Source organism: Tenebrio molitor, chromosome 9, assembly GCF_963966145.1.
Source record: "Tenebrio molitor chromosome 9, icTenMoli1.1, whole genome shotgun sequence".
Taxonomy (NCBI): Eukaryota; Metazoa; Arthropoda; class Insecta; order Coleoptera; family Tenebrionidae; genus Tenebrio; species Tenebrio molitor.
In genome coordinates, this window is record NC_091054.1 from 2,411,627 (window position 1) to 2,427,519 (window position 15,893).

The 15,893-nt window shown below is 36.4% G+C and overlaps 1 protein-coding gene and 5 long non-coding RNA genes across 7 annotated transcripts in view; 2 read left to right on the top strand and 4 right to left on the bottom strand.

The window, feature by feature from the left end:
* Positions 1–15,893, bottom strand: part of LOC138137668 (uncharacterized) — a 70,617-nt gene that overhangs the window by 32,582 nt on the left and 22,142 nt on the right. The window lies entirely within an intron of this gene.
* The window catches only part of Myo10A (Myosin 10A), a 48,832-nt gene that overhangs the window by 8,407 nt on the left and 24,532 nt on the right, over positions 1–15,893 (top strand). The window contains exons 2-4 of the mRNA XM_069057178.1: positions 10,097–10,261; positions 14,321–15,426; positions 15,480–15,888. Of these exons, the coding sequence (XP_068913279.1) occupies positions 10,121–10,261; positions 14,321–15,426; positions 15,480–15,888 (1,656 nt within the window). The 5' untranslated portion in view covers positions 10,097–10,120. The remainder of the gene's footprint in view (positions 1–10,096; positions 10,262–14,320; positions 15,427–15,479; positions 15,889–15,893) is intronic.
* On the bottom strand, positions 345–680 carry LOC138137666 (uncharacterized). The gene is made up of 2 exons (XR_011161820.1): positions 580–680; positions 345–515 (listed from the first exon to the last, which is right to left on the bottom strand). It is a non-coding gene; the product is annotated as an uncharacterized lncRNA (long non-coding RNA).
* LOC138138857 (uncharacterized) lies at positions 2,404–3,258 on the top strand. 2 transcript variants are annotated; one of them, XR_011162128.1, is made up of 2 exons: positions 2,404–2,808; positions 2,860–3,258. It is a non-coding gene; the product is annotated as an uncharacterized lncRNA (long non-coding RNA). The 2 variants fall into 2 exon arrangements; XR_011162127.1 differs by having other exon boundaries at positions 2,940–3,258.
* Positions 4,179–4,588, bottom strand: LOC138138855 (uncharacterized). Its single transcript, XR_011162126.1, has 2 exons — positions 4,394–4,588; positions 4,179–4,330 (listed from the first exon to the last, which is right to left on the bottom strand). It is a non-coding gene; the product is annotated as an uncharacterized lncRNA (long non-coding RNA).
* On the bottom strand, positions 6,461–6,950 carry LOC138137667 (uncharacterized). The gene is made up of 2 exons (XR_011161821.1): positions 6,754–6,950; positions 6,461–6,579 (listed from the first exon to the last, which is right to left on the bottom strand). It is a non-coding gene; the product is annotated as an uncharacterized lncRNA (long non-coding RNA).

Here is a 15,893-nt window from a genome sequence, read left to right on the forward strand (position 1 = left end):
AAAATATTGTACGAACTACGATACGAGAAGACGTATTCGGCACAATCGCGCAAATGAAGCACTCGCTCCTTTGTCGCTCGTGCCTCAACTAATGCGCTCATGCGCGGAAAATATCTTCTCGCAGTGATTTCGTAAATAATTATTTCCTAGTTTCTAATAAACGTTCACGCCGAAAGAGTACAATATATTGACAACATTTTTCTCTAGAATATGTATTTTGAAATTAGAACATGAAGGAAGACCAATATGAGCTTTTGTCGCTCATGTCAAATAAATTTCACTTTTCATTGCGATTTGAGTTGAAGAGATCAACATCATCATCAATGCAAATAAAAATACAAAAATAGTCAGTACTATTTGTCAGTTTATTTGGAGATTTATATGCACAAAAAAAAACATCGGTTTATGAATTTTATACGGACCAATGGCGGGTAGTTAACCATAACCATAATCATAGAGCTCAATCCAAGAATCCACAGTACTAGTCCCATCACGAATATGAGGAGAACTCGATGCTGTAAAAGATTTAAGAGATAGGTAATTGGCAACAAATACAATACCTATATGTAAAATAATCACCTGAGACGGTAGTAGCAATTGCTACTAGAACAACCAATAAAAACACCATTTTCCCGTACATGTTTATGATTTGTTTGTAAACTGCCATCTTTCTGCCGAGTTTATATATTGCGCATAACTGATAACAGGATACAGAAAATTACAAAAAAACTAGCAGGAAGACACGAATCATTAAACGTGAACAATATTTTTAAAACGGCAATTATTTTTTTTTAATTTACGGCATATTGGTTATTTAATGGTTGCGCAAAAAAACACATTTACATGTATCTATTATTTTTCCGATAAATGTTTTTTTTAATTGACTAATAAATGACTAATAATGAAAAGGAAAATACAACCTATCGGGTTGGTAGCTCTGTATGTCAAAAAGTTTGACATTTGTTGTTTCATAAAAATCTGCAAAAGTGCAAAATAAAACATTCCGTCAGCCGGAAAGTCTAATACAAGTGTGGTGCGGTAGGTATTTTACATCGCTCCAACTAATCAGGCAATCGGCTTTGCCTCGTGCCTGAGACCTAATTGTCGCGCTGTAAAATACACCTATATACCCCACTATAATGTAAATAACTTTATACTGAATGGCAACATCAAAATAATCCAGTTGTTTTTTTATTTATTTTTTTACTTTTCTTGAAATTGATGTTATATACTCATTTATTTATTTGTCATTTGTACCGGGTGAGTGAGGTTTTACCGCCCGCACGATTAACCCTATTAAAAAATTACAAAACCCTTGATATAAGACTTCAAATATGTGTAATCAATTTTCCCTTATCCTTATCACTTAATTCAGTCATAAAATTAAAAAATCGATTTTGAGTTAAAAAAAAAAAATTCGTACACGCTCATAATTCACAATTAATTCAAAGAACACATTTATGAAATTCGCATCAAAAGATAATTATTCGTTCTTGAATTATTCCAATTTTAACATTAAGAGCGAAAAATTACCAAAATTTACAACTGCAGTGTCATAAATAAATATCTCATTGTTGGGAAACATCTGTTGCCCACTTTTCTAGTAATTCTTAAGTCCCCCTAAAGGGTACCATAAACAACCTACGTGAACTTCTTTTGTGTAACTGACCACCCAATTTAATAATAAATCATAGCTAAGTTTTGCACTTTAATATCAAATCCCATTTATTTCAAAAACCGGTGATGTTTTCATGATTTCAATGACACCAAATTTTTCCTGAATGTTTGAAAGGACTCTCAGTGAAAAATTATGTAAATTAATGTAGCAGTTATTGAATTAAAACAAAATCTTTACCTGTTTCATTAAAAATTATGAAATTTTTACAGACTGTTCTACAGTGATGCACAATAATTTCTGGATTTTTTGAGAATTTTAAATAGATTAGAAGTGGGTGTTTTCGCTCGGGCGGTAAAACTTCACTCACCCGGTATAAGATCAACTAAAGAGGTATCCAAAATTATTGCCACAAAATGAATGCAACACTATACTTAGCTGTAAGTCTGTATTCATTAATAAATAAATGAGTGTGCTTCAATTGGTTTGAAATAAAAATACAAAAATAATCAGCACTATTTGTCAGTTTATTTGGAGACATTACATACACCAAAAAATAAACACCAGTTTATGGCTTTAAGATCCTAATCATAATCTCCTCTCGAAGGCCAACGTGATGTCCCTGCTGTAAAACATTTAAGAGATAGGTAATTACCAATAAAACTATAACGAATACAATATAATACAGGGTTATTATAAATGATGGTCCCATCGCAGTGTTAGGCTAGTCTCACTCATGTTATGAGGCTTGCGGCACATCAACTACGTCACCAACGCCAACTGCGATGAGACAATCATTTATTACCACCTGAGACGGAAGCAGCAATTGCTACTAGAGCAACCAATAAAAACATCATTTTCGCGTACATGTTGATGATTTGGTTGTGAACTGCCATCTTTCTGAAGAGTTTATATAGTGCGCATATCTGATGACAGGAAAAATACAAAAAAGCTAGCAGGAAGACACGAATCATGATACATGAACAATATTTTTAGAACTGCAATTAGACATTTTTTTGAAATTTAAGCATATTGGTTACTTATTGGTTGCGCATAATTTACTTTTTACGCCACCATTAAAAAACCACTTCACAACGTGAAATTCAAAACATTTGCACGGCCACTGCATAAAGCGTTATTGTGGTCCCGCAAAAGAAAGTGTAAAGGGGCATTTTTGACCCTTGGGAGTAAAAGTAAGTACAATACAAAATGCTCCAAAAATATTTTATATTTTATCATTTTAGAAAGAATACGTATGTGATTAGTTAATCACAAAGTAGTTTGCAATTGTTTGAAAACGTATAACAACAACCTTTTTTTCTAGAGTATGTACTTTGAAATTAGAACCTGAAGGAAGACCAATATGAGATTTTGTCGCTTTTGTTGAAAAAATGTCATTTCTAATTGAGGTCTGAGAAGAAGATTAAAAATGTATTTATGCGACTTGTGTATGCAGCGCTTTGTTTATGCGTGGGATTACGACACTCGCAGCGCTCGTACGTGTAAACTACCCACTTGTAAGAAAACCAGTACTTTACAGGCACGTTGCATACACAATTATTCAGCAATATGTTTTGAAGTTGGACTTTTTAAACTTGAACTAAAAAAATTAATTTGAGGTAAAATAGAGTTTTTCCATTAATTGTCAGGTCCTAGACATTGTGATAAGACCACACTTTTTACACAACAATAAGTTCAGTAACTGTAAAAATTGGACACTACACTTATATGCCTCACCAGGTGTATCATTCGTTATTCAACAAGCAAATAATAACAACGTAGAAAGTTCTATTTCTGTATCAATAAAGACAAAGAAATGGGTGTGTACCAGGATGAATTACGATTCAGCTATTGGTGGAACAAGAGAAAAATACGATTTTCGCAAACATGAAGTGCCACATCATGACCTACAATAACTCCACCGAAATTCCGTCGATTCAAGGCACGTCACGTGAATGGGTGTGAGGTCGCATTAGCTCACGTATGCCGAAGACTCCGGATAGATATCGAGGCCCTGCAGAGGCGATCAACACACTAAAGCGCGGTAAACATTTCGAAGAAACCTCATTTAATAGTTACGAAAGAATAAAGGTTTAGCTAAGAGCTTCCTTTCGACCACTATGATAGTAATAAATGAAAAAATAATGAATCGATATCACGTACGACGGAAATGTCTGGTGAACCACAAATCACTAAATCAGACATAATGTTCGTTTCAAAAAATATTGTACGAACCACGATACGAGAAGACGTATTCGGCACAATCGCGCAAATGAAGCACTCGCTCCTTCGTCGCTCGTGCCTCAACTAATGCGCTCATGCGCGGAAAATATCTTCTCGCACTGAGTTCGTAAATAACTATTTCCTAGTTTCTAATAAACGTTCACGCGGAAAGCGTACAATATATTGATAACATTTTTCTCTAGAATATGTATTTTGAAATTAGAACTTGAAGGAAGACCAATATGAGCTTTTGTCGCTCATGTCAAATAAATTTCACTTTTCATTGCGATTTGAGTTGAAGAGATCAACATCATCATCAATGGAAATAAAAATAGAAAAATAGTCAGCACTATGTCAGTTTATTTGGAGATTTATATCCACAAAAAAAAACATGGGTTTATGATTTTTATCGGGGCCGTCGGGTATGCGCCCACACAATAATTGGTTTCGGGGTGTTAAATTGAGGATTATGAGGACGAGGAGGATACGACGCTGTAAAAGATTTAAGAGATAGGTAATTGCCAACAAATACAATACCTGATGTAAAATAATCACCTGAGACGGTAGTAGCAATTGCTACCAGAACAACCAATACCAATAAAAACACCATTTTCCCGTACTTACATGTTTATGATTTGTTTGTAAACTGCCATCTTTCTGCCGAGTTTATATATTGCGCATATCTGATAACAGGATACGGAAAATTACAAAAAAACTAGCAGGAAGACACGAATCATTAAACGTGAACAATATTTTTAGAACGGCAATTAATTTTTTTTTTTTAATTTACGGCATATTGGTTATTTATTGGTTGCGCAAAAAAAACACATTTAAGTACATGTATCTATTATTTTTCCGAAGAATGTTTTTTTTTATTGACTAATAAATGGCTAAGAATAATCATAATATATAATTCATATTAAGCATAACAGACCAGACATTTAATTTTAAATAAACAACAAAAGCAAGCATATCTTTTAGATATAGCTGTTCCAAATTCACATAATATAACACAGACATATAACACAAAAATTAATAAATATTTAGAGCTGTCCGTTGCTATGAGAAATCTTTGGTGTTTAGAAAAAATTTCGATTTTACCACTTGTAATTTCAGCAACGGGAATAGTACCGCAATCTCTTTTTAAATATTTAAAAATTCTGGATTTAGATAACACATTGGTAGTTGAAATTCAAAAAGGTATATTATTATACTCATGTCACATCGTGAGGAAGTTCCTTAACATTGACACAGAACATAATACACAACAAAGTCAAAATGCGGAGGCGAGACGCCGGTAATTATGTTGATAAGCACTGCACTATTACTTGATAGTAATATCCGTAATAGTGTATGTACTCCGGCAAAATTGCCGTGCCGCCGGGTGGAGGTGGGATAGTGTATCATAATAAGGAAAATACAACCTATCGGGTTGGCAGCTCTGTATGTCAAAAAGTTTGACATTTGTTATTTCATAAAAATCTGCAAAAGTGCAAAATAAAACATTCCGTCAGCCGGAAAGTCTAATACAAGTGTGGTGCGGTAGGTATTTTACATCGCTCCAACTAATCAGGCAATCGGCTTTGCCTCGTGCCTGAGACCTAATTGTCGCGCTGTAAAATACACCTATATACCCCACTATAATGTAAATAACTTTATACTGAATGGCAACATCAAAATAATCCAGTTGTTTTTTTATTTATTTTTTTACTTTTCTTGAAATTGATGTTACTCATTTATTTATTTGTCATTTGTACCGGGTGAGTGAGGTTTTACCGCCCGCACGATTAACCCTATTAAAAAATTACAAAACCCTTGATATAAGACTTCAAATATGTGTAATCAATTTTCCCTTATCCTTATCACTTAATTCAGTCATAAAATTAAAAAATCGATTTTGAGTTAAAAAAAAAATTTTTCGTACACGCTCATAATTCACAATTAATTCAAAGAACACATTTATGAAATTCGCATCAAAAGATAATTATTCGTTTTTGAATTATTCCAATTTTAACATTAAGAGCGAAAAATTACCATGATTTACAACTGCAGTGTCATAAATAAATATCTCATTGTTGGGAAACATCTGTTGCCCACTTTTCTAGTAATTCTTAAGTCCCCCTAAAGGGTACCATAAACAACCTACGTCAACTTCTTTTGTGTAACTGACCACCCAATTTAATAATAAATCATAGCTAAATTTTGCACTTTAATATCAAATCCCATTTATTTCAAAAACCGGTGATGTTTTCATGATTTCAATGACACCAAATTTTTCCTGAATGTTTGAAAGGACTCTCAGTGAAAAATTATGTAAATTAATGTAGCAGTTATTGAATTAAAACAAAATCTTTACCTGTTTCATTAAAAATTATGAATTTTTTACAGACTGTTCTACAGTGATGCACAATAATTTCTGGATTTTTTGAGAATTTTAAATTGATTAGAAGTGGGTGTTTTCGCTCGGGCGGTAAAACTTCACTCACCCGGTATAAGATCAACTAAAGAGGTATCCAAAATTATTGCCACAAAATGAATGCAACACTATACTTAGCTGTAAGTCTGTATTCATTAATAAATAAATGAGTGTGCTTCAATTGGTTTGAAATAAGAATACAAAAATAATCAGCAGTATTTGTCAGTTTATTTGAAGACATTACATACACCAAAAAATAAACACCGGTTTATGGCTTTAAGATCCTAATCATAATCTCCTCTCGAAGGCCAACGTGATGTCCTTGCTGTAAAGGATTTAAGAGATACGTAATTACTAACAAAACTATAACGAATACAATATAATACAGGGTTATTATAAATGATGGTCCCATCGTAGTGTTAGACTAGTCTCACTCATGTTATGAGGCTTGCGGCACATTCAACTACGCAACTGCGATGAGACAATAATTTATTATCACCTGAGACGGTAGTAGCAATTGCTACTAGAACAACCAATAAAAACATCATTTTCGCGTACATGTTGATGATTTGGTTGTGAACTGCCATCTTTCTGAAGAGTTTATATAGTGCGCATATCTGATGACAGGAAAAATACAAAAAAACTAGCAGGAAGACACGAATCATTAAACATGAACAATATTTTTAGAACTGCAATTAGACATTTTTTTGAAATTTAAGCATATTGGTTACTTATTGGTTGCGCATAATTTACTTTTTACGCCACCATTAAAAAAGCACTTCACAACGTGAAATTCAAAACATTTGCACGGCCACTGCATAAACAGTTATTGTGGTCCCGCAAAAGAAAGTGTAAAGGGGCATTTTTGGCCCTTGGGAGTAAAAGTAAGTACAATAATACAAAATGCTCCAAAAGTATTTTATGTTTTATCATTCTAGGAAGAATACGTATATGATAAGTTAATCACAAAGTAGTTTTTTTCTAGAGTATGTACTTTGAAATTAGAACCTGAAGAAAGACCAATATGAGGTTTTGTCGCTCTTGTTGAAAAAATTTCATTTCTAATTAAGGTCTGAGAAGAAGATTAAAAATGTATTTATGCAACTTGTGTATGCAGCACTTTGTTTATGCGTGGGATTACGACACTCGCAGCGCTCGTACGTGTAAACTACCCACTTGTAACAAAAGCAGTACTTTACAGGCATCAGACACGTTGCATACACAATTATTCAGCAACATGTTTTGAAGTTGGAGTTTTTCAACTTGAACTAAAGAAACTAATTTGAGGTGAAATAGATTAATTGTCAGGTCCTAGACATTGTGATGAGACCACACTTTTTACACAACAATAAATTCGGTAACTGTAAAAATCGGACACTACACTTATATACCTCTAAATTACGTCGAAAAATCATGTCACCAGGTGTATCATTCGTTACTCAACAAGCAAATAATAACAGCGTAGAAAGTTCTATTTCTGTATCAATAAAGACAAAGAAATGGGTGTGTACCAGAATGAATTACGATTCAGCTGTTGGTGGAACAAGAGAAAAATACGATTTTCGCATCATGCCACATCATGACCTACAATAACTCCACCGAAATTCCGTCGATTCAAGGCACGTCACGTGAATGGGTGTGAGGTCGCATTAACTCACGTATGCCGAAGACTCCGGATAGATATCGAGGCCCTGCAGAGGCGATCAACACTTGAAGACGAGCGAGAACGCGACGAGATCATTGACCATCGAGGTAAACATTGCGTGGTCGAAGAAACCTCATCCACTTTTTGCCACACAACCAACACGGTGTCTATTTCTAAGCAAGTCAACCGAAGATCTACCCTCTGATCACTGTATTGAAATAAAAATATTTTTCCCAACAAAGGAGCTGTAAAATGCAACTGGTCTTTTTTGAGTTCTTTATCTGTTCCATTATCTTTTTGGATTTTGGTGTCAGTGGAGAATCTTTTTCACTCTATTCCGTGGGAAAAACCCCCATTGATTTATTATTATTATTATATCTGTGGTGCGTTCACAATCGACTCTTCAACGCCAACTTTGAGGAGAAATTTAAATGAACACTCGATATCTATAGATTCGTTCCATCATAAAAAAGACATATTCGGAAGAACTTTCTTGAAGAGTCTTTGACGAATTGCTTGCAGCAAAACAAAACTTGTGGAACAACTAAATGTCACAGACACTACGTGCTTGGTATTTATTGCTATGCAAATATTTTACGACTAGACACTTATTGAAACTGTCTCGAAGAAGCTCTGGTTCCGTTTCCCACTTTAAAACCGTTCGAAAATGCCTGCATTATTTGACTGGGCAATGTCATACCAGTCCTCCACAAAGTAAACTTTCATTTGGGTACGCTTAGTACTAGTATTGCAACCGAGGTATTTTGTAAACAGTTATGAAATAATCAAGCCGTGATGTATCATAATCTGGCAATTATTAACTCCATGACTAAGAGTACGCACACATTCTATGCCAAGAATGTCAATAGGTTGTAGGAAGAATGCAATGGAAACCTTGAAGTCGCGCACATACAAATATTTTTCAATTTTTAGAAAGGCTTGCGCGACGAAAAGCTTCAAGGAGGTTAGGCTTTACCGACATCCTTGACACTTACTACTGAATTTCGCTCGTGAATAATCGAAGGACGCTGTTCTTCTTAATTAATACGAAAGTGTTAACGGCAACGATAATTGAGTGCTCGTTTTCAAATTAGATGATTCCAGAGTGTGTTATTAGCATCTAAGCGCTCAAGTGTGTAATCACCAAGATATTGCATTGTTGCAACAACTGCATCATCTGCTTAGCCTTTTAATCGTTAAAATCCATCATCTCTCCTCGAGGAATTTCTGCGAGAAAACTATTAAATCGATTTTAGCTCTTAACAATTTTGAAAACTACACTTTCTTCACTTTCAAACAGCTGTTCATTGAATCTCTCTTGACGAGCAAATTTCAAGAGGAAAAAACACAGCATTGTATCATAAAGCAGAAAGTAAAAGTCTTTCTCCTGATCAGATAACTTGCAATGGATATAATCTCTGCGTAAGAATTAATTTCCTTTCTTCGACAAGGTGCTGCTGTATTTCTCGAGATATGGAAACACATTTTTTTACAAAAATCTAGTCAACACAATTTCCACCAGAATTAGCATACATTCGTATTCAAAAACTTTCTATATTTTTTGTCAAACTGTGCATAATCATATTGTAAATCATTCCGAATCTCTCTATTTCATAACTCAACGAGTTCAAGGACATGTTTATTGAATTGTTTAGCATTCATTAAATACCTGTGTATCATTTAAAATAACAAATCTCTTAAATAAATCCCTCAAGAAAAGTCTTAATCTTCATTTTTTCGAAACCTTTCTGTTAACAGCACCCAATGAATATTAAATAATATGAACATAATGAGCGATAGTCAACTCAGGAAATTACATAATGAGCCGCTTCGAGCACGAGTTGCGTAACAAATTTTAAATAACTAAAGCGCGCGTAGGTAAAGTAATTCCGTATTGACTTTGCACAAGTAATACTTCTACTTCTTTGTTCTGATGCACAGAATCGACTGACCTTGGAAGAACAAGAATTATTGGGTTTTTTTTTAAGAAACTACCGCCAATTTGCATAATTGCCGCCTTTTGTGCCAATATGAATCCTGAAACAGATTGAAATTTTCTGGTGGTGAAAATATTTGTTACGCCTTGTTCCACATAAGGCTGAGACGAGAATGGCGAAAACAATCGATTTGTATGGACACCTTGTCGGATAAATAATTTGTGGTGATGGAATCAATACTAATGCCGTTTTGTTTTCAGGATTCTTGTTAAAATGTTCGTGGCATGAAAGAGGAAGAAATGGAGTGGAACACCGGAGACCTGATCTGGTTCGATCCAGGAGTGGGCCACTGGCTGCCCGGCGAGGTCCTGGAATGTCACAGGAGTGCCAACGTACTAACCGTGCAGGCAGTCATCAACGGAAAGGTACAGAAAGAAATTTCGTGAAACAATTTTCGGATGAAGATGATTGCCAAACCGTACGGACCAATCACAAAGCCATTTTGCGTTTAGAAAGTCCAAATTCTTACGATTGTTCCCATTGTATTATAATTGTTTGCTTATATTTAGTATGGGTTCCTGTGTGCGTGCATACATTATCGAAGATCTCTGAAGATAGAAGAAACAAGCACCATGAATTACAATGCGAACCTGACATGACACTAATTTGCCAGCAGCGTGTACAGCTTTCCAGAATTTACAAGTGCCCACTTCCTGTGCCTCATAATTCTAATTGTTGGGAAATTATCAATTCATTAAAAATTATACAAATTGCGGCATTAATGACGCAACAAATTATACGCTTTATCGGCTGGTATTGTGGTAACAGAGACAAAACAAAATCAAATTTTTGTCTTCTCACCATATCAGATTTTTTTCTTCTTTTTTGTTGTAAATACTAATGCAAACTGCACTTTCACTGCCTTTGTAGTAAGTTTACCGCTAGAAAGCTGAAACTGACTAAAATCGTGAGAAAACTGCGTTTAGAATTGGCAATAAAAATGTGGCGTATTGTTGGGTCTCTTGTTGGAATATCAGATATGCCTTTTTTCAATGGTCTTTAGAAATTCACTGCCCATTTACTTAATTGTTGCTTAAAATTTAAGAGAACTATTTCGATTTTAATTGGGCAGCACCAGAAGCCTGTATGTTTATTTATCCAGGTGGCAACAACGCTTCTGAATTAAGATATCAAGGTTCTTAAAATTATACAGGGTGTCGCAAAATTAACGTATTCCAAGTCGGGGGTCTTGTAGGGAAAAATTTCAGGAATCTCGAAAAAATAAAATGAAAAATATGTATAGGCTTACAAAGATATATGGCTCTGAATCTTCAAACTTTTCATCATGTTTTCTTCAAATAAAAAATATAAATGGTTGACATTCATTTTGAAATATGGTGAGAATTTTTTTTTTTACATTTTTACTTGGTCAACAGGATGTCCCCTACTAAGCCCCGAACTCGGAATACGATAATTTTAAGACACCCTGTATACTTCAGCAAAATACGTCTGGTAGAGACGGAATTCTTTTCCTTAAAACCACAACAAATCTCTACCAATAATGAATGCGGTTTCTTCAAACTAATGTCCTAACCAAGCCATGCCTTCATGTCTAGTTGTGGTATTTTTAGTGTTGTCGAAGTCGAAGAACATTTCTCTTGTCTAAAGGCTGACGTAAATTAAACGTGAGTCATGTTTGAGAGATGTGCAATAAGGTTTCTTCAACGCAAGATTTTTCTTGTCTCGCTTGCAATTCACAACAATTTATTGTACCTAAGATAGAAGAAAATGGTTAAAAAGAATCAAATTAATGTATCTCTTTACCTGATGTATTTGATATGACGATGCTGTTAGAAAAACTTGCTTTTGATCCACCTGTTCACATAGGTTGCACTAAAAATTTTGTAGAATAATACAGGGTCATTGTAAATTATTCTAGACGAAGCAAGCCATGCCCATGTTATGAAATTTTTGCCGCTCTATACAATCATAACTCTGTCGCGTGAACTGTCAATTGTGTAAACGGTGTGTATTCACAAAGTTTTGATCATTTTCAGATGGAGCGGCAACCAAAAATTTTGCGTTCAGAAAAACCTTCCGAAAGAATTGTTCCACAGTTGGTACTATCAATTCATGTTGGAAATTTGTGTAAAGAAATCAAACTGAAGAATATGTAACCTTCACTTTAATAAAACAAGTGAAATAAAAAGACCTACAACCAACTTTTCTACAAACAGTTGTGTGTAATGTTTAATTACGTTGTCAAAGTAAACGGTTTGTTAAAGCTTACACATTATTGACAATTTCTTTCACGTGTTGAAGACAATATGTTACCATTGTATAAAAAGACAAACGTCGCAATTTATGTTACGTTTACGACGTCATAAACTGCTTTTTAGGATATAAATAAACACACGCAAAGTAAAAAGAATTTTTATGAACACTTATTTACCCAAGATAAAAGTTATTGTTTATTACAAAATACAAACAATGTATCAAATACATCAACATTATAAATTCTGGGTGACGCACCCATCAGAATTCTTAAAAAGCAAGTTAATTGGTAGGACATTTTCTATACAAGAAAAAATTTCTTTGAAAAATGCTCAAAATGGTTTGAAGATTTTTTTAATATGATCGATATGTGATTAATAAGCCTGCGAATAAGTCTACTAACTGCCCGTAGTACTGATGAAGCGGAACATCAACTTACACGTTAAAGCAGAATAATACTCGCTGCGACTGCTTGAAATGATGAAATAAAAAAATAAAAAACAGTGACAAATATCAGATGTCTTAAAAGTTAGGTTAGTGATTTTGAGAACGTTGAAATGTTGATTTTCATAAAGGTGTGAATTATGTGTGACCTGTCGGTTGTAAAAGAATTTCCTCACCTAGTGCAATGAATCAACGCAATACGATCAAATTTTGGTAAATATAAAATTGATCAATGACATCAACGAACAAATATTGTTTCCAGAATGAAGTTTATGCAAAAGGGTTATACATGAGGAACTACAATCGTATCCTTACAGGAACTAGAGTAAATGTTGGAAATGTCTGCCTTCAGCTTCCAAACATAATGGTACTCTTCGTTTCATGTTTTCAAATGACCTTCGCAAAGTTGGGACATAAATTAAATTGCAGTTATCAGTAATTACTTAACTCCAGAACTTTTCCAGATGATCAAATTCTTATAGTGCAGTTTTTTGTTGATGTAGCCAAAAAAAAACGATAAAAATTTCACACCACAACAAAAATCATTTTATGAATAGCATGCCAAAGCAGGAAAAAACATTCGTTTAGACATCACAAGTTTCTTCAATCAAAGCACTACTACTACCTACTACTAATTTCGTGTGAGTCGATTTTTTTCATCATTTACTGCAAGAACTTGAGAATTTGCGTAAATCGTGAGAACCGTCTGTATTTTTCTCAACGGAAACATCGATTCACTTTAAACCAGTTTGCTAATAAATACGCCTCGTTACCAACCGCTACGTTATGCTAATTAATAATCTAGCAGCAATCGTCTCCGTCGTCTGAAACCTAATCCATTTTGAAGTATTCAAGAATTTCCTTAGTCCCGACAAATTTTCACATTTTTGTCTCGCAACTTTCAAATCGAGGTAATTACCCGGATACGTTTTGCTTCTTCATTGTAATGTTGCAATCAAACCTTGAACAATATGCAAAACTCAAATGTGGCAAGACATGATTGCAATGAATTTTCTCAACTTCATAATAAAATTAGTCGTGCGTGTTTGTTCGGTCTTGTTGACCATTGACATCGTTTGAAGAATTGTACATGATACCCCTTTTAGTCGCTAGGTCAATTGCAAGAGCCCGAGGGCACTTTCTTTTCAAATCTCTACAACCATCTCGACGGAGCAATGCTTTCAATGAGATAAAGATCGGTAACAATCACCGGTAGTTCGCATGAATTCATATCGCCGATTTGGAGGAATGTCCAAGTAGAATTTTTTTACCGATAGGATGACCTAATCGTTGTTTACAACTTATATAAATACGCTTTGCGATATAACAATTCTTCCGCGTACCGGAACAGAAAAAGCGTGTCATAATTGCTATGTCGTCACATCTAATTGTCTTGGATCTTCCTTGAACGAGATGTATCTTCCATTCTTCACGATTTCGCAACAGCACGAATTGCGACAAGTGGGTCGGCTCTGGCAAAACCTCAAAAAACCACAGACCATTAATCGCTTGTTGATAAAGTGGACACCCAAAGGGTCCAGGTTAGAAGTTTGGAAGACGCAAAAATTTTGAAACAGGTTTAAAGTCGACAGTTTTGCAACAATTAGAGTTTTCATTTACTGTTGTTTTGGAACGCGAACATATTGTCGTTCCTAAAAGAAAAATTGGCAAGTTGTGGAGGTTTCAGAGATTTGAAAAAGTCTTCTTTGAAACGATTATCGCGGTTGACAGTTTGATATCAGAAGTTTTATCAGAAGCATTTTCAGCCGCAGACGTTCGCCCTCACCGATGGCGAAGGCTCCGTCCGGCGGCGGCAAGACCTGGGCACCGCCGGCGTCGAAGACATGATCATGCTCAGTGACTTGCACGAAGCAGCCTTATTGTGGAACCTCAAGCTGCGATACGACCGGAACTTGATATACACGTACGCGGGAAGCATTCTCGTGGCCGTTAACCCCTACAGGATGTTCGACTCCAGTTACGGAATCGAGGCGGCGCAGCGCTATAAAGGCAAAATGATCGGTGCCTTACCGCCGCATCTCTTCGCCTTGGGAGCGGCGGCCTACTCGGCCCTGCCATCCCCGCAAGTCGTCGTGATCAGCGGCGAAAGCGGTTCCGGAAAGACCGAATCGACCAAACTGGTGATGCAGTACTTGGCGGCGGTGGCTCCTTCCGCCCCACGAGGTCAAGCGTTAGTCACGGAGCAGATCCTCGAGGCCGCGCCGCTCTTGGAGGCCTTCGGGAACGCGAGGACCGCGCGGAACGACAACAGTTCCAGGTTCGGCAAGTACCTGGAGGTCTACTTCAAGCACGGGGCGATCATCGGGGCCAAGGTCACGCAATATCTCTTGGAGAAATCCAGGATCATTACCCAAGCCCCAGGCGAAAGGAACTACCACGTCTTTTACGAACTCCTCGGGGGGTTGAGCAAACCGGAGAAACAAAAATACGGTCTAGTCGAAGCTGATAAGTACTTTTATCTCAACCAAGGAGGCGGCGATTGTGCTCCGGGACACTCCGGGTCTGGCGCCGACTGGGGGGCGCTTACCAGAGCCATGCAAGTGTTGGGGGTGGGCGAGGCGGAGCAAGAAGGAATAACCAAGGTGATGGCCTCGGTGTTGCATCTAGGAAATGTTTACTTCCATCGGCGACAGCTGAGACACGGACAGGAGGGTGTGGAGGTCGGGTCCGATGTTGAAATCAAGTGGGCTGCTCATCTTTTACAAATATCCCCCAGCGGCTTGCAAAGAGCCTTGACTTCAAGAATCACCGAAGCTAGATCCGAACGAGTCTATTCTCCTCTCAGCATCGACCAAGCTCTAGATGCAAGAGATGCCTTCGCCAAAGCACTCTATTCGGCACTCTTCAACTGGTACGACCAGCTGGTTCCTAGCTTAAGACTTTTTAGATCATGAGAACTTTCAGGTTGGTAACTCGAGTCAACTCGATCGTCCAAAGAGGAGGTCTTCACGACGCGGCAAGAATCTCTCTCCTCGACATCTTCGGTTTTGAGAACCTCAACGACAACTCTTTTGAACAATTATGCATCAACTACGCTTCAGAATCTTTGCAACTCTATTTCAACAAGTACGTCTTCAAACTGGAACAACAGGAGTACTCCAGAGAACGTTTAGATTGGACTAGCATGACCTGGATGGACAACACTCCAGTCATACAACTCCTCGGGAAAAAACCTGTCGGAATCCTTCACCTCTTGGATGACGAGAGCAACTTCCCCCGAGCTTCTGACGCTTCATTTTTGGAAAAGTGCCACTACAACCACGCCTTGAACGAACACTATTGCAGACCGAGAGTCGGAGGGCGAGAATTTGGGGTAAC